The sequence below is a fragment of the Thermobia domestica genome, chromosome 4 (genome assembly GCF_964235325.1).
Source record: "Thermobia domestica chromosome 4, izTheDome1.hap1.1, whole genome shotgun sequence".
In the NCBI taxonomy this organism is placed as follows: domain Eukaryota; kingdom Metazoa; phylum Arthropoda; class Insecta; order Zygentoma; family Lepismatidae; genus Thermobia; species Thermobia domestica.
Genome location: NC_137457.1, coordinates 265,421,543 through 265,440,191, shown reverse-complemented (window position 1 = coordinate 265,440,191; position 18,649 = coordinate 265,421,543). Strand labels below are relative to the sequence as shown.

Sequence of the window (18,649 nt, the reverse complement as noted above, 5' to 3'; positions counted from 1 at the left end):
AGGGATAAATAGATACTTATTTAAGCGTTGTTCATATTTTTATAACAGCTATCGCAACTAAGAGAACAGATATTATAAAACCACAAGTATTTAGAGAATAGTGGTTACTTAACTTCACTAAAATATAGTTTGGAAAATTTTCTGTTTTGGTCCGGAAAACCTGGAAAAGTCAGGGAATTTTATTTGTCTGAAATAGTAGACACCTTGTAATAATAATAATGTGCCAGTCTTCTTCTTGCTATGCTTGCTTTTAGGAATTACTTTCAATCTATGCGTTCCCGATGATCGTTTCGATAGTTTTTATATTAGCGTTTTTAAGGTATGTAAACACATTATATTCTCAGTGTGTGATATAATCAGAGTAATTGTACGTGTCATTTTACTAGGATATGCTCTCTTTTCGGTACCTATGTCCAATCAGATTTCTTAACACACACACAGTGAATAAATGAATTACTGGACCGCGACTCGAACCCAGGATCTTCGGCATATCATGCCAATGCGTTAACCACTTCGCTACCGAATCCGCTTCCCAGAATAACACAAACATTCTTGGACTCCCGAAATCGGTGCTCTCCACTCAGACCACATGACAGATCTAGTGGTTAACGCATCGACACGGTATGCCGAAGATCCTAGGTTCGAGTCTCGAACCAGTTATTCACTTGTTCACTCTTTGTATATTATTGAATTCGCACCTATAGAGGATCTGGTAGGTAAAAAATTCGGCTGTCAATATATAAATTATCTTTTCTCCAGGTTTTGTAACAAAATTCAGTTTTTAGAATAAAATGAAATATTTCAGTTGAACGCCCCACAATTGTGCCTTTTATTCTAAGGGAGACTATGATTAAGGCAAGTGAATGATGATGGAAGAATTGATCAAATGGGAAAGTGGGAGGAAACAGGAGTACCCCTAGAAAACCCCGATATTGTCCACCATTCAGCTTTTACACTGTCAACATATGGTATGCATTATGGTAAACCTTATACAACAGCTGTGTCCATCCTCTATCTGTCGACAGGTATCAAGGCAAAAAGAGTAAGAGATACCGGGAAGCATTTTATTTTTGGAGTCGATTCAATGTGTCTGGTATTGCATCCCCTCCTTTAATTCTCTATTCACGCTTGAAGCGGTAGAAAACAAACATTTCGGAACAAATCAACAAATAACTGAAAAGCCTTTCTAGTTAGTTAAATATATCAATACAATCTACACTTCAATGCCAGAGAAGCAAAGGTAATGTTATGAAGATTCGTTGTTAAACATACGAGGCACTAGCTTTTTGGTGGTCCTTTCTAGAAATGATCACAAGAAAAAGAAAAAAAAAAACATAATAATTAGAAAGCCAATGCATTTGCCGCCAAATTGATTTCTTGAGGAGACTAAACTTAATCTTATAGGTCTGGCCCTTCTTGTTTTTTCTTGTTTTTTTTCTGTTTTTTATTGTTGATAAGTTTCGTTGCTCTGACGTGAATCATCATCTTCTGTAAATGCAAGAGCTTGTGGTAGCTCGTTGATTTATTATACTTTTTTTTTTTTTTTTAAAAAAATAAAGTTCAAAAACTGTTTTGTTGATTACAAAAGATTGATTGTTTTGAAACCAGTTTTGAAGGAAGATCTCTATAATGGTGCATATTTTAAAACTGTAAGTAAGATTCTAACTTAACCGAGTTCGCTGTTTATATCTTTATTTATTATTATTATTTTTTTTAAAAAAAACAAGAAATTAGGTAACAATCTGTTGAAAGTTAACGGGTGGCGTGATTTTTTTTTTTCTCGTCTACTAGGTCCTTTGTATTGGCCTTGTCGTTTTCAGGATTCCGTTCAGAGCTGTCACCCGGTGATGCACTCAATTGTGGAATCTAATGCGTCCGAGTATTTGGAAGAAAACAAAGAATTAGTCACGTTCTTTGATAGACTAATTAAGGCAGGGAAGAAGCTTTTCCTGGTCACAAACAGTCCTTTCAACTTTGTGTAAGTAAGTTACGAATGAATTGCATGAACTACAGTCCATACTAATCCATCTATTTCATTACAAAGCATGATCGCTGTTATACTTTTTCTGGGGTATGCATGTATAATGTTCTAAGGTTTGGTTGGTAAGTAATATTTACATTCAAAGTGTGGTGTTCGTGATTTGGAACCCCATTGTTTTCGCATGCCCGGTTAACATAGTTTAGATACGTAGTATGCAGCATGAGCAGGTAGCGTCCCTCTTAATTTTGTGTGTTAATTTTTGCACTTGGGCTGCAATATCTGTGGTATACCGTATTAATATATTTGCATGTTTCATTTGAACACACAGTGCGTAGGGTTTCGAATTCTGTCCTATGTTATGGAGGCTGCGGTGGTTCAGTGGTAGAGCGCTGACTTCTGGTGCATGGGGTCCTTAGTTCGATCCTAACTCGCGCCAAGTGAACTCTGTGGTGGACAAACACCATGTGCGTGGGTTTTCTTGGGGTTCTCCCGTTCCCTTCCACTTTCTTTCATTCCACTATTTCATTCATTTCTCATCATCACCGTCCCCTTTAGCTTAGCCAGCATAACCATGGTACGTAAAACTTGAAAGATTTCATTTCTATCCTATGTTGTCATGTTAGCGTTTATTTGGTCAGATACAACTATTCTTGCTTTCATTATCATTAATATGAAGTCGTCCTTAACAGAAATTTATTTTTAGATAGAAAAAAAATCATAGTTAATTTTCTTCAATATAACCTCAAAATGCAGTACAAGAAGCTTCAAACTTACTCTCTCAAGTAAATATATCAACTAACAGAAATTGTATTTTATATATAAACAGACTTCATATATATATATATATATATATATATATATATATATATATATATATATATATATATTCATTTATTAATACGTGGTTACTTCACCGTTCATACATAGTTAATGTGAATTGTAGTCTGTGCGCACATGACTGGAGTTGGTTTCAATAGATATATTTTCATTGAAACTTCAGACTCTTCGTTAAATGTTATAATGAAGCCTCAAATGTCTTATTAATGGGGAGAGTTCTTCACATGGAGAGAATACATTTCATTTCGCGGCATCGGAAGTGTCACTGTTTGTCTCAGCGACCCCGAAAACTATAGATTAGACACTAATATGGACCATTTTCGATCATATATATATATATATATATATATATATATATATATATATATCCTCCGGAAGTTGCGGGGCTCCTAAAACTATGCATTTGACACTTAACATCGGTCATTTTTCGATCATTCTCCCTCACCCCTTCCCCTAAACTGCACTGTCAAAGTGAAATGGTAAAAATCATCCCCGGCTCGAACCTCATCTGTGTTGAAAATTTGATTAAGATGGGTCGAGTGGTTCAAGATTTATTAAGTTGCAAACATAGTCACTTTCAATTTTATATTTATATATATAGATTAAAAGTTTCATCTTCCTGTTCCGTGGATTGTTTTATCACTCCCGATATTTCCCTCACATTTCTTCTGCGGACTTCGTCTGGCAAACAAATTACTTATGCAGTTAAGTTCATCTTCTCTTTAAATTGTACTTAAAATTATTTTTAAAATATGCATTTGCACTGAAAACATTGAAAAATATTGCTGACTACCACTACAAACACCATGTAAAATGAGCTTGTCGTTTAACGCTTTCAAACTTTTTTTTTTCTAATCGTTAAAAAGAAAGTATTTCTGTATTTCAGGGAGTTAAAAAGATATGTAAATAACACAAAGGAGCAAAAAAATCCTTGAAAATGTTTTTATTTACATTTTACAGCATATCCATTCCAATGTAGGGCTCAAAATACTTATTTATGTAAATTCTTAAAGCAGTATTGTTCTTGAACAAAACAGATGTACAATGCATTTTTAGCAATAAATATGGATTTTTATATATATATATAGTATCCTGCCATTTTTCATCTAGAAACTTCTTTCTTTTAATCTAATGCTGGCAAATGGTTGGTTGAATCTTGAGAAAGTCTGATATTTCGTATAACTTGTAATCAAATAAAGCCCTTTGAAAGAACTAATTTTTACTTTATTTGTATATTTGATGACTTACCTGACTTCAGGGCAGCCAGGCTGGTAATTCCAATCATACTTACACAAAAATCCGATATATATTGTAGAAAGTAATCAATTGGATAAATCTCATTTGCTGATAACTGAAATTAATCCTAGTCATTTGGTGGAATATTCAAATCTAGAGGAACAAACGGTTTCTTTCTCAATCAGATATCCTTTTTGTCAGAAAAAATTAATTCAGCTAGTTTGTTATTTAACGTTTTGCGTTAACAGCTGCTGCTGTTGCTTCTTCGTCACTTGTGACGTCCTTTCCATGATGTCTATATTCTGACCATTTGTGGCTAATATCACCTGAAATATGATGGAGAGGATAAGTATGAAATTGCCGAGAGTAAAGATAATTAAAGAAAATTAAAACGACTCCCATGTGAATTATAGAAATAACTTAGACATACAATAGTACAGAAGCAATAATGCAATTAGTTACCAAGAAACACGAAACTTTCTCTAATCATTGTCTTACGAAAATTCTGGTGCTGTCAATGTAGCGTTAATTAGCATCTAGCTATTGAAAATTTTTCTACTTTCCTTCGTGTCGTTTGTTATATAGAATGAAGTTATAATGCAACGCGTTATGAGAAAAAATAAATTTTTCTGTAATCACCTCTTGAAAATTTGTAGTTCTGCCTTCTGTTTCAGTAGGCTAAATTAACATATAAGTGAGAACATTCCTAAAGATGGTAACTTTACTGCGTATTTTTTTTTTTTTTTTTTTTTTTTTTAAACTTACGTTGAATATTGATGGTCTATGATTGTCATAGAATATAAGTTGTAATTGAGTGTCATGAAATGCTTTCAATTACTCTTCGTTCGAACGAAAAACTAATAAGTACGAAATATGTATTGCTGAATAGGGATTTTTAATGAAGCCATTATCAACTTTTTCAAGCATATAGATTTCAGTGTGACCAACTACCGGAGCAAATAAAGTCTGAAAATTGCTAAGACAAATAAATAAAATAAATAAATGTATATATTTTGCCATCTTCGTTTGTATAGATTTAATTCGTAAGGTTGCAATTTGCTTCCCTATACTAAGGGGCTATCCGGTTGCAATGATGTGAACAGACTTTGGGGGAAATAGCTGAAATTCAGCTCAAATGTAGAAGAGACTACGTAGATTCTATATTCAAAAAAAAAAAAAAAAAAAAAATCCTAGAATGGATGGAACATAGTAAAAAAAGCACGAAACATTAACATTAATTCAATGGAAAATCAATGAAAAACAAATAATTCCTCCGCTTATCTCAAAAATGAAGAGGGAAATGGCTGAAAATCAGCTTAAATATAGAACAGACTATGTAGATTCTACATTCAAAAAAGAAATTGTCCTAAAATCACGTAACATAAACACTAAAGTCAATGGAAAATCAATGAAACAAATGAATTCGCCCACATATCTCAAAAACTATGATGGTTGATGAAAGCTTAAAGAGCTTAAAAGCGAAGTGTAACACGTAAGGTAAATAAGGGATAGAACATTGTCAAAAGTCAAATTGTTTGAGTAAAATCAATAATAATGATAAAGTATATGCATCTGCGAATTACTCAGGGCACCCCATGTGAAGGTTACGTGCTTGAAATCTCACATCTGGATTTGAAATATCGAGACTCGATTTAGCACGCAACGTGACTTTTGACCGGTATACGGACAAAATCTCGCCGGCCAAAACCTCGCGGGACAAAATCTCGCCGGCCAAAACCTCGCGGGACAAAATCTCGCCGGGCCAAAACCTCGCGTGGCCAAAACCTCGCCGCCCAAAACCTCGCGTGACAAAATCTCGCCGGGCCAAAACCTCGCCGCCCAAAACCTCGCGGGACAAAATCTCGCGTGGCCAAAACCTCGCCGCCCAAAATCTCGCCGGGACAAAACCTCGCCGCGAATGAAACTTTTCTTTAAAATTTACCCAATGTGTTTCCTAATATGCAATTCCACATTACAAATAATAATAATATACAAAACATCGTGTGCGTGGGCTTTCTCGGGTTATTCCCGTTTCCTCCCACTTTCTTTATTCGATCATTTCCTTCATCCTGGTCATCTACGTCTCCTTTAACCTATAGGACATAATCAAGGGACGTCGTAAAAACTCATATATTATTTCATACTTTCATAAATATTATTAGATTTTTGTTAAAATTTTAAGTTTTTGGATGTTCCAAAGTTCACGAAACTAACCTCGTTAGTTGTCATTACTTTCCATATGCAGACTTTCTTTCCCTATAACCAGTTTAAAAACATCCTGTCGCCCTACCTTCACATTGAAATCCTCTAATACAGAAATATAATTTTCATATGGTATCGCGGGACTTGGTCAAATACCCGTGATACTTCTTCTGAAACAGCGTCTTTTATACCGTCATCCTTATCATCTGTTGGAACATTTACATTTTGGTCAGGCGAGATTTTGTTTATGGCAATATTTTGGGGCGTGAGGTTTTGTTCCGGCGAGGTTTTGGCCCGCGAGGTTTTGGGCGGCGAGGTTTTGGCCAGGCGGGGTTTTGGCCTTGCGAGATTTTGTCCCGCGAGGTTTTGGGCGGCGAGGTTTTGGCCAGGCGAGGTTTCGGCCTGGCGAGATTTTGGGCCGCGAGGTTTTGGTCCGCGAGGTTCTGGCCGCGAGGTTTTGTACCCAAACCCTTTTGACCTGATACGTGACAATCTGGTTCTTGTGGCAAACTGGATAGGCCTTTACATATCCTCGTTTAAAAATAGTGATTGTATGATAAATATAAAATTTTCTTGCGGTTTATGAAGTATTCACTAAATACATCCATGAAATATAAACACTATGTCTGAAAGACAAGGCTTCAGCAATCGAGAAAAATTTATCGTCGAGTCCGTCTATTCAGTGGCGGCTGTTGAAAGCAGTAATACAAAGGAAGAGTTGTATGTTATTCGCGGCTAAGTGATTATCGCCCGTGCTTCCTGTGTTCGGGGTTTCTTCTGTGGGGTGGGGAAAGAGATACTTACCTTGGATAAAGTTCCGAGTAATTGTTCGGCTTCTTGTACTGAAGAAGGGCGTTAAAGCTTAATACTTAATTGAAATAACACAAAACGATCAAACTGATCTTTATACAGAAATTCTTGCTCCAAATAATTCGAAAACTGCACAAATCAAAGTTTTTTTTTCTTCTTTTTCGTCAAATAACTTGTATAGTTGATGAAGACATACGTTGAGAATAGACACACAAAGTGAAAAAGAAATCTGAGAGTTTGCATGCACGGAAATAGCTTTGCCGGTAGGTATAGCTTTATAACATTTTAGAATTTAGCTAGTATTAGCTCTCGGAAATGTAGAATGAACACGCAGAAATTGTTTGACTTTACTGAAATCTTCCGCTTCATTTCATTTGTTTTTTAATGTGTAGATAGGTACTAATAAGTATTTAACACAAGTTTCTAATTGATTATCTGCATCTAATTGAAAGCATATTGATGAGTTCTAGAAGAAAGTTTTCTCAATAGCAATGACATAATTAAAGCGAAAAAAAATGTATGGATCATTACATATTAAATTTAATTTTTAAATATGAAAGACATTGAAAGTAAAGTATCTAAAAGCAAAATCGTTCTTATTGTGTGGGCGTGTGCAAATGTTGTACTAACCAGCATGCGTGGACATAAATTAGAAGGTTTCGTAAATGGAGACTTGAGAAAAATGTTAGAAGTGAAAAGGAAGGTCCAAATCAGTAAAATCTGAATACGAGAAGTAAGGATGAATTCCATAATATACTAACTAACTAACTCTAAGCTTAAAAGACGGAAAATTAATACCTCAAAATCGGATTCCGTTTCTGTTTCAAGTTGATTCAATCAAGGTGTTATTACTTATCTCTCGAATGTTCTGGGGCCGCGGTGGCTCATCGTTCACCTCTGGTGCATGGGGTCCCGGGCTCAAACCCTGCTCCCGCCAAGTGAACTTTGTGGTGGACAAACACCGTGTGCGTGGGTTTCCTCGGGGTTCTTCCGTTTCCTCCCACTTTCTTCATTCCACCATATCATTCATTTCTCTTCTTCACCGTCTCCTTTAGCCTTGCCGGCATAACCATGGGACCTTAAACTCAAAAATTTCATTTTTTCTCTATAATGTTCTATTTTATATTCTCTTTACTACAATTTCCTCGTTATCTACCCAGACACTATTCCTACAGGCTTCTCAATGCTTCTCTGTGTGGTCTCCTCGTACCAGCAACTGTCCTGCCCAGTTTAGACTCTATCTTATCATCCTAGATGAATGAAAATAACGATAGTTTATGTACGTGAACAAAAAATGCTTTTATTTGAGAAATTAGCCTTATTTATGTATTTCGACATGTACACTCATGTCCAAAATTATCGTCGCATGTCTATAAATATGTTTTTCTAAGAGTATAATTTGATAACGAATCCGACCGGTATTTCTTATAATGATAGTATGTGTATAATCGGGAAAGACATGTATGTGGCAATTCATGTCAAAAGAGCAGTAAATAAGAACAATAAAACGAAAATAAAACTTTCTTGTCAATTTAGCAACATTTTGTTTTATTTCTTCTAATTTTCGTATTTGTAATTCTTTTTCTATGAAATTTACCACAAATATACATTTCAAGATTATACACATAGTATCAGTATTAAAAGTACCCTACAAAATCATTATCAAATTATATTCTTAAAAGAAGACAGTTATAGATATGCGACAATCATTTTGGACATGAGTGTACTTGTATTTTTTAGAGTTTGTTTATGAGAGTTACAAAAGTTCTAAGCCTATCTCTACTTATGAACAGAGCAGCAGAGAGTTTATGGATAATGTTACTTTTCATCATAGTCTTCCCAAAAGTCACCATATTTTGCCCATTGATGTTCAAGTGCGTTAATGCCGCTTGTAAAAGATGATTTGTCGAAGGCGTGTAAAATTTCATCTACAGCATGCATGGCGTCATCGTCAGTGTCAAAAGGAGTACCTTCCAACTTGTTTTTGAGCTTTGGAAAAAGAGGAAAGTCAGAAGATGCCAATTTAGACGAGTAAGATGGAGAATCTGTAGCCGCAATCGTGAATTCCTGCCATTGCAATGACTGACTTGTAGCTAGCGGCATTGTCTTGATGGAGAAGTACACCTGCTGTCAGTTTCCCACAACACTTCTGCCGAAAAATCACGCAACTGTCATAAAAGACCAGCATAGTACTCCCCAGTCACCGTTCGTCCCTTTAGAAGATAATTCACCATCACTATTGCTTCCGAATCCCAGGAAGCTGTAGCCATCACTTTTTCAGGTGAGGGCGCTAACTTATTCTTCTAATGGGGGGAGTGAGGGATGTTTGCAATGCTTGAAACTTTGGTTGGTAATTGTGGATCCAGGTTTCATGTACTGTTATGAATCGATGCAAAAGGCATCTGGATTTGCCCGAAAGAGATGAAGATTGTCCCTTAAAATGTTGCGTCTGATGAGCTTTTGATCAAATGTAAAAAGTTTTGGCATCTATCTCGCGGAAACCTTGCTCATTCCTTGGTGCTGGCTGATAATTCGGTCAACGCTTTCAGTAGATAAATCCACTGCCTCAGCAATCTGCCTAATGGCCATTCGTTGATCATTCATGATGATTTTATGCACTTTGTCGATGTTCTCTTCGGTTAGTGCCTCCACAGGCCTTAATCGAGTGTCATCTTCAATGCAGGTTGTTCCCCCTCTTAAATTCTGCTGCCCATTTCTTCACTGTGGCATATAAAGAAGCCTATCACCTAAAGTGGCAACCGTGTTGGTGTGGATTTCCTGAGGCTTTAAACCTTTCTTGTGGAGATATTCAATAACAGCTCTCGCCTTCAATTTCTCCATATACTTTTCTGGACCTCTAACAACAATAAATTAGATATTAACACCAAATTTGGTATGACATCGGAAGATTCAATAAATATGACCTAAAAGTATTTTTCTAATATTTCTTGGTTAGGCTTAGAATTTGTGTAATAATCCTCGTATAATGACGATGCTTTAAATAATGAAAGTTTAGGATGAGTTCCCAAAATGTCACAAATAAATGGAAGTTTAGGTATGTTCGTCCTTGATAGGTGTTGTAAAGTAGAGAACCTTTAGATGTTCGTCCTTAAAGATTGTAAAATGATAAGCAGAAGTGTGGAATTCCAAGTGGTGTGATGGACACACTGAAATACAATATAAAATATTGTATTCGAGAAGGTGCACATAATAAACTACTTATGATGGAAGTACTTGTGTTATGTAACCTGATGTGAAATCATAGTATGATTGTGTACGTATATAATGTGAGGCCCATAAAAATGAAAACTCAGTTTACTGTATTTGCTTAACGATATTTTGGATGTGTATGTTTTGGAAGTCTAAGTTAGATGGTAAAAGTTTATGTTAAGCAATTTGGTAAGTCGAATGGATATTGCGTTATGCAAAAGTACGGTACAGGTTAACTGAAAAAGGAAAGTGATACAGCAACAAAGCAGCTATTTTAAAAGGTAATAATTTTCTTTTCCCATAACAGTAGCATTTAATTCTAAATGTATATTATGAAGTTCCTTATTGTATTGCACGTGTTCATACCAGCAAATATTTAATATGCATATTAAGATTGAGATTCTTAAAATAGAAGGGATACACATCTCTTGGATTTTTAAGAAATGTATCTAGATCTAGTTGCAAGTCTTGGGAGAAAAGAATTGGGTAGGCTAAGAATGACACCAGTGAAAAGTTACTGTTGTATATGGGAATTATAACCACCCAGATTGGATTGACTTAATACAGGATAGTCCTTTTAAGAGAATATTTAGAGGATAATATAAGGTTTGTCTTTGGGATCGGATCCAATTACTCTGATTGGATTGACTTGACACAGGATAGACTTCTTAGAGGATAATATAAAGTTTGACTTTGGGATCGGATCCAATTAGTCTGATTGGATTGACATAAAAGGATAAACTTGTAAGAGGATAATGTAAAGTTTGACTTCGGGATCAGATCCAATTACTATGATTGGATCGATATAGGATAAGCTTTTTAAAGGATAATATAAAGTTTGTCTTTGGGATCGGATCCAGTTACATTCCTTGGATTTACCTGACAAGGATTGTTACGACCTGCTTTTGGTAAAAAGCAAATCGTATCATTGAAATCAATCTTAAATATGCTTATTGTTAGGTATGAGTTCGTTTATCTTGGCGCGTTTAATTATGACCTGCACTTAATATGTTATTTATTTGGTGTTTGTATAATGTTGACCTCTGTTAACTAAAAGCTGTTTACTTGTGTGTCATTAATGTTGACCTGCGCTAAATGACTATAGAAGTAAATTCTAAGTATAGTGCTAACATATTCAAACCAATGTACGCAAATTCCATATACATTTTATGTCATTCGAGTAAATAGTCCATGGCTTCAATTGAACGAATTTATTTATACTCCATGAGATTTCGTATTACCATAATTATACTGTTTGTGACAATAGAAGAAGTGCAGTTAAGAGGAATATGAATTAATGAACATAGTTCGTCGTCTGGCCCGGAAAATCTAATTTTTAACCTCAAAAGGAATATATTTGGACTCAATCTGATAAAAGTTGATTTCGATATTAACAGTGTTTTTTGGAAATTTTAAAGGGCCAAGCGTATGATGAAGGTAATATAAATTTAGATTCAGGGGAAGAAAGTCAACAGTCAGAAGAAATGAAGATCGTCGTCTTTGGTAATGTTTTAGAAAGGACCTGTTTCTAATAATTTTAATTTCGTAAAATTAAACTAGAAATTCTTCACTATAAATTCTTCATTAGATGTGTTCCTTTGGAAGTTTAAAGGACGTATGTGGTGCTACTATGGCTAATTAAGTTACATTCGCGGTCGCACATATCTGGGCAGACTATAAAAGGGGACATGTCTAAATTGTTGCTTCTTAATTGATAGGCCTAAATGTCCTATTACTGAATTATAATAAGATGTCGCGATATATATAATCTAGCAAGACCAAGTCAATATAATCATGCGGAGAAAGTAACTAACATAGCACACAAGCTGTTACATATTTAAATTATTTCAATAGAATAAAGATATTTACCAAACCATTGTTAGGTCGAGTTAATAGTTCGCATTTGCAGCTCGTTTCGTTGGAGTAGTTTTTTTTCAACTCAAGTATTGATAATTTGTTATTAATCAGTTATGAAATCGAATTTTAACATTAAACTAAGAAAATATCACATCTTCTTATTTGACTTTTAATGATATGTATACGAGGATGATTCATAGGATCTATGCACTGGTTCTCCAACCTAGAATTAAGTGTTAAGGGGGATAAGATCTTAAGATAAATCGAGTCGGGACTTCTTTTATCAATGATAAATAGGTTAAGTTAGCTAGGTTAGGTATAGTATAGGTATAGCGTTTTAGACTAGGGAGGTTAGTTATTAATTGTGTTACTTTTGTGTTAATCTTATATACTAAAAGGGTGACGAGGAGATATGAATTGTGATAATAATATGGAAAATAGGTAAAGTTGAGACAGAGAGAAATGTAATGATAATCAAAAGTGAATGTGCATATATTGTTCCTGTTGAGAATGTGCACATATTGTTTCTGGCGAATGGCGATAATAACATTATGTTGGAAGCAGTGTAAGTAAGTTATTCTTATTTAAAAAAATCGACATTCCTGTGTTGCTGAGCTCTCATTATTGTAAAGCTTTATGATCTAAAAAGAGAGTAATATAAAATGTATTTTGTGTTGTTGTCATAAATTGACGAGGGATGTTCCTGATTGTTCAGTCATAAAAGAAATAAACATGGAAAACCAGGCATAGATTCCAGCGTATGATATAGAGATATTTATAAATTGAATAAATAAGCGTGTATTGGAAACAGAAAGTATTTATTAGACAGATTAGCTACATAACTGAAAATTATTATAAATTGTTACTGTGATTCATGGTAAAGCTATGTATTAAATCTTTAATCATGGATATAAATTATCCATGGTTTTGTAAATTTGCTAATTAAGTTCGTTGTTATAAGCTGCATCATGCATCTGAAAAATAATAAACGCCAAAAGCTATAGATTTTCAGAGATATGCTTTATTTCCATTTAAACGAATAATAATATAGACTAGAAATAATAATATATATACATATAAGCATTTTGTTCACTTAATAGCATAGTATGTAAGATACGCTGAGGTTTCTTGTTCGGAGTGGCACTGCTGCAAGTTTCTGGAATACTTATTTATAAATTTGAATAAATAACCGTTGCGCTTAAAACAATTTAGACTTTAAAATCGTAAATTAAAATTTTTGAGTATGTTTTAAAAAGGATGGCTAAAATAGCCAGAATTGTTTAGTTTAAATAAATGCGCCAAAATGAGTGCGTTTTAGGATAATATAAGATTTTTAGAGGAAATATTGAGTTGATCTTTGGGATGAAAATTATAACGATTCTGGTTGAATTGACGCAGGATAGGTATTATTAGCAGTGAATGTTCAAGCTTTTTAATGTATAGAGTGAGTTAGTTGCCATTTCTTAAATATACTTTACTTAATTCGTCATTATCTTAACCTCTTTGTTGTATAACGTAAAAATCAATCGTATTTGTGATTTCCATAAATAGAAAAGCAAAGTTATGTATCTACCTAGTTGGTATTTCTTCCGCTAAGTTGAAAAAGCAGAGTGACTAAAAGTTTGCTGATTCAATAAATGGAAACGTTTTGTTGTTCTTCTTTTCATTACCAAAATTACATTTATTATTTGAGTTATTAGAATTATCCAGTACAAGAACAATGAATTCCACAGCACGTCTATTGCACGAGGAATGTAAAAGTAATTAAATCTGTATCCAAACTTTGAAGTAAACCTTTTGGAAGAAAAACTGGAAGTGCATGCCAGTATTTTAAAATTATTATAAAATATATTCGTTGATTAGAGCGAGATACTTTCAGCAGGTCTGGCGAGTTAAAGAAGTGCTTATTTGATGATCTTGCAATATATTCCAGTTTGATAAAGGGGTTTGAATTTTATGCAATACTTCATGCAGCGAGCTGAGTTGTGATTTCTCTTATTCTGCACAGTCGTAGTACAAATTATTTTATTTGTACAATCCGCAGCAGAAAACCTGCAACATGAGGATGTAAGTTTATTGTGAAACTACGCCTAACAGCACAGGGAATGAACATAACGTCTAAGTGGAACGAATCATGCCAGGATAAACCTCGGCCTCCTCCCGTGCACACTTATTTTGGAGCAAAAGACTTCGTCATTTCACAATAAACTTATATGCTCGTGTTGCAGGTTTTTTGCCGCGGATTGTACAATCTGAGTTATAGAAACGTTACTTAGAGTATTGAGAACCCTCAGATTCTTTGTTGGTGGTTTTATTATAGTTGTTTAGTGTGGAGCAAAAGTATATATCATGCGACAACAGTTCGTAAATACAGGTGTGCTAATAAGCTTTTAATTACACATAATTTTCATTCTCTAGTTCTAGTTTTAGTTATCTCCCTTTCGGGAGATTTATAAAGAAAGTCCCGGCCTTATAGCCCAGTGGACTGCTTCACTAAATTTGTTTTAATTATTTTTGAAAACGTAGATTTGTTTAAAATGGCGCGTTCGAATTCGCCTGTTCTAAGTAAATTTGTTTTCACATTATTTGTAAAATTACTTGGGAGTTAGAGGCTCACGACATATAAAAAAGGTGTAATAATATATAAAAATTGTAAAGAAACTAAATTTTGTCAAACTTTAAAATTATGTATAAATTCACAATTGCACAATTGAAAGAGCATGACACTCCATGTGTAAAGATGTCCGTCGCCATCTACTGGCTCCTTTCATTCTCTTGTTGAGGTATTTCACAGCTGTCTCATAGACCCATTGTTATTAGTAGTTATGGAATCGCTACACGAAAGAACAATGCATTATTATTGTGAAAACTTACTACAAATGTTGGACAACTTTCATGGAAACAATTTACAAATTACGTGGCATACAGGAATTGACCATCGAAATCATGCCAGTTGACATTCTGCGATTTCTTCGAATTTTTGTAATATTTTCATGCCTATGTTAACAAATCAACTACAGTTCGTCAGTTAAAGATCCAGATTGGATGTATCGTTGCAGAAATTGAGCCGCAATTATGCGAAAATATAATCAAAAGCTTCGGCAAAAAAAAAGTAGGTATACCCACATCAGATAATGTTTTCTTCATTTAATCGCAATATATATATTTAGTTCCATGTCCATCGTGCATCCATCCTAAATTCCCGTACTGATATGTCGTTTCCACTTAAAACCTTTTAAAACACACTCGGGGATTTTTATGTGTGTGTGGCCTTTGTTGAATACAAATTCTTGCATAAATTCGACAAGTATTATGCAAAAGTTTAGTTAATCAATGGTTTGAATGTTTATACTATTTTTTTAAGACTTCTTCTAAACAACAGATAACCCCTAATAAACAATCTGATTAAACAGAAGTGAACTACATCTAATATTTTATTCTGAAGATATTGACTAGAAGTTCTGTAGAGTGATATTTGTTCTTGGTCATAGCTATATAACAATATGTGTACGAACTTGGCAATTATTGCTTCATACTTTCATGTAAATAAAGGAAAAAAGCTGGTAAAAGCTTGTCTTGTTCAACTAAACTAAAAACAGCCTTAATTATTAATGCACCAGTAAATTACTACATTGTAATTTTTTTTTCCTATAGGAATAAAGGAATGGAATTCCTTGTAGGGCCGGATTGGACAGATCTATTTGATGTAATCATTGTACGAGCAAGGAAACCGCGTTTTTTCACAGAAGAATCAAGACCCTTCAGGATATATGACAAACAGAGTAAAATGCGATTATGGGATAGGGTAACACAACTCCAAAAAGGAGTTATATATTATGAGGTACGTATGCTTAATTATTTTATTTATTTTTTATTTATTTATTTATTATTCTTTTATTTATTTATTTATTTTTATAAATCTATTATAGCACGTAGAAAGTTAAAACAGTGTCTGAAAGACGATGTGATACGATTTCAGTTAAATAAAACGTCTTGGTTTTTCATTATTGTAAGCACTTGAAGAGCATTTTTATATATAAACTCAAAAAATGCCGTGCTCTTCTTTACTGCATCAAAGATTTATCGAAGAAGCCCCAATCGTCATAAGTTTGCTCCTCCTTTGTTAGTAGCACTATCACATTAACGTAACAACTGACCTTTTCTTTATTTTATTATTATTATTATTATTATTATTATTATTATTATTATTATTATTATTATTATTATTACATTGGAAAGTAAAATGGTTACAGCACGAATATCTTCAAGAAATGGTTATATCAAGTTGAAATGAAATTAAATCTCTAAGTTAACGTTCTACGGTTATGCCCTTTAGGCTAAGGGAGATGATGATGATGAAAGAATTGGTGGAATGAGAAAATGGGAGGAAACAGGAGTACCCCGGGAAGACCCCACGGACACGATGTTTTCCATACAAACTTACTTGGCCGCGGATCGAATCTGGGACCCCACGTGCCATAAGTAAGCCGATGAGCCACCGTGCCACCCATATCAAGTTGAAATATCGATCAAAACTGACAATACCAAGACAAAGGAAACGAATAGGCATGAATGTATTTCATTCGGTCTCAAATTACTGAAAGTTCTCAGGAACATTTCACGTGACATTAGTGTCCCCAAAGCAGAGGGGAAAAAAATAATCAGAATTCAAAAGTTCTAATCTAATGGATATGGCAAGTGTCTATCAAGTACGTGGAGTGCCTTTGTAGACATAACGAATAGGAACTCACATATTAGACTAAAAGAATATAGCCATGATGCTAAATAGTCCGATGGCGTAGATCTTCCAAATCACCTAAAAGATATGAAACACAACATTGATAAAGTTCAAATTATTACAAAGTATTCATTGTCCATAGAAGGAAAGTACATAGATGGGAACTTTTTCATTCAAACGTAGTAATCAAAAGTAAATTACAACATGGGCATGTTGTGAGTAGAAGTTAGAATATCATAATACAGTAATCACAAAAGAAGCAGCATTACAGAACAACATACTGTGAAATAAACTCAAAATTGTTGTTTACATAGTTGTTAGTAGTTAATCTCTATTAATGACCCCCCTTTTTTTCTTATCTACAGTGTCTAATGAAGGAAGTGAAATCGGCCAAAGTATCATTGACTCATAAATTCGTAACACAGTAGAGAAAACCATCTTTTATAAAAGAACACAATCCTTTTTCCTTTTAGAATTCCCTTGTAAACACCAGAACTATAACCTTTCTACATTTTTGTAGCAACTCCATTATATTGAAGTGTGTTATATAATGATGAAATTTGTATTCCAGGGTACAGTGAAACAACTGCAAGATATGACAGGATGGAAAGGACAACAAGTATTATATTTTGGAGATCATCCTTACAGTGACCTTGCGGATGTTACTTTGGAACATGGGTGGAGGACAGGAGCAATTATTAGGGAACTAGGTGTAAGTAATATCAGTTTCTTCCCCTTTCAATTTGTACAGTGCAGCTAATAGTCCAGTCAATAAAGGGGAAAAATAAAGGGTTTTGTCGGGATTAATTAGTGAAAAGGTGAAACCTTGCCAGTTATTACAACATCGTAAGGGGAGTATTTCCTCAAAAGTCTCCAACCCTCCCCGTTTTGCTTTCCTTCCCACGGCCCTAACCATGCAAATTTGCATATTTACATTGAAATGTCAATAACTTGATTACGCCAGCTCGTATCAGTATGATTTTCTAAAGTTACGTTCTTTAAATTATGTCCTTAATGTGTTTTTAGCTAAAGTAAGTATATATGGCGCTATTGAAATAAATTACTGAAAAAGTAGATTTTTCAATATAATGTTCAACATTTTTATTATTATTACTAAAAACCTGATAACGCTGCAACAAAATGTTTCAAATAAAACTTTTAGCTTGTTTTATTAGCTTTAAAATGAAATACGTATTAATAGGCTTATAGGAATGGGAACGATATCCAGTGAGTCATCCTGCCGGGCCTGCTAGGCGCACACTGTACCCCACCTTTGACACTGTCTACTTTCATGCGTCAGTTTCAGTGGGAGATTTATGAAGTTAGTATGTTCTAAGTGATTTTGTGCAGTGGAAGTGAGAAGTACTTAGTGAATATCTAGTAGGTTCTTTTTATTTTTTGTATGGTTTTTGGTTTATAATTTGAAATGTAGGTATATATTAGTATGCCTTTAATATTCTGATTTGTTATATTTAACTAGAACATAGCATTTTATTTACTTGCTCATAATCAATTTAAATTTTTATCTTTTAAAAAATCTGCAGACAAGTTTACGTTAGGTTTAACTGGAAAATAGCAGTTTTCAAGCGCAAGGCAAACGGTCAATCCATCTGAAGTGGTCCAAAGATTGGGAAAATGGTTGCTCGACCATCTCCGAAAATTATATAAATTGAAGTGTGATGAACCTTGTGTATGAGAAAATCAAAAACATCATTTACGTTGTTGTATGTACAGTCCGCAGCAAAAAAACCTACAACATGAGCATGTAAGTTTATTGT

General features: G+C 34.2%; 1 protein-coding gene across 2 annotated transcripts in view; it reads left to right on the top strand.

The window, feature by feature from the left end:
• Positions 1-18,649, top strand: part of Nt5c (5' nucleotidase C) — a 104,643-nt gene that overhangs the window by 70,414 nt on the left and 15,580 nt on the right. For both annotated transcript variants that reach the window (XM_081755877.1, XM_081755878.1), the window contains 3 exons: positions 1,821-1,978; positions 15,788-15,974; positions 17,443-17,583. In XM_081755877.1, coding sequence (XP_081612003.1) covers positions 1,821-1,978; positions 15,788-15,974; positions 17,443-17,583 — 486 coding nt within the window. The remainder of the gene's footprint in view (positions 1-1,820; positions 1,979-15,787; positions 15,975-17,442; positions 17,584-18,649) is intronic.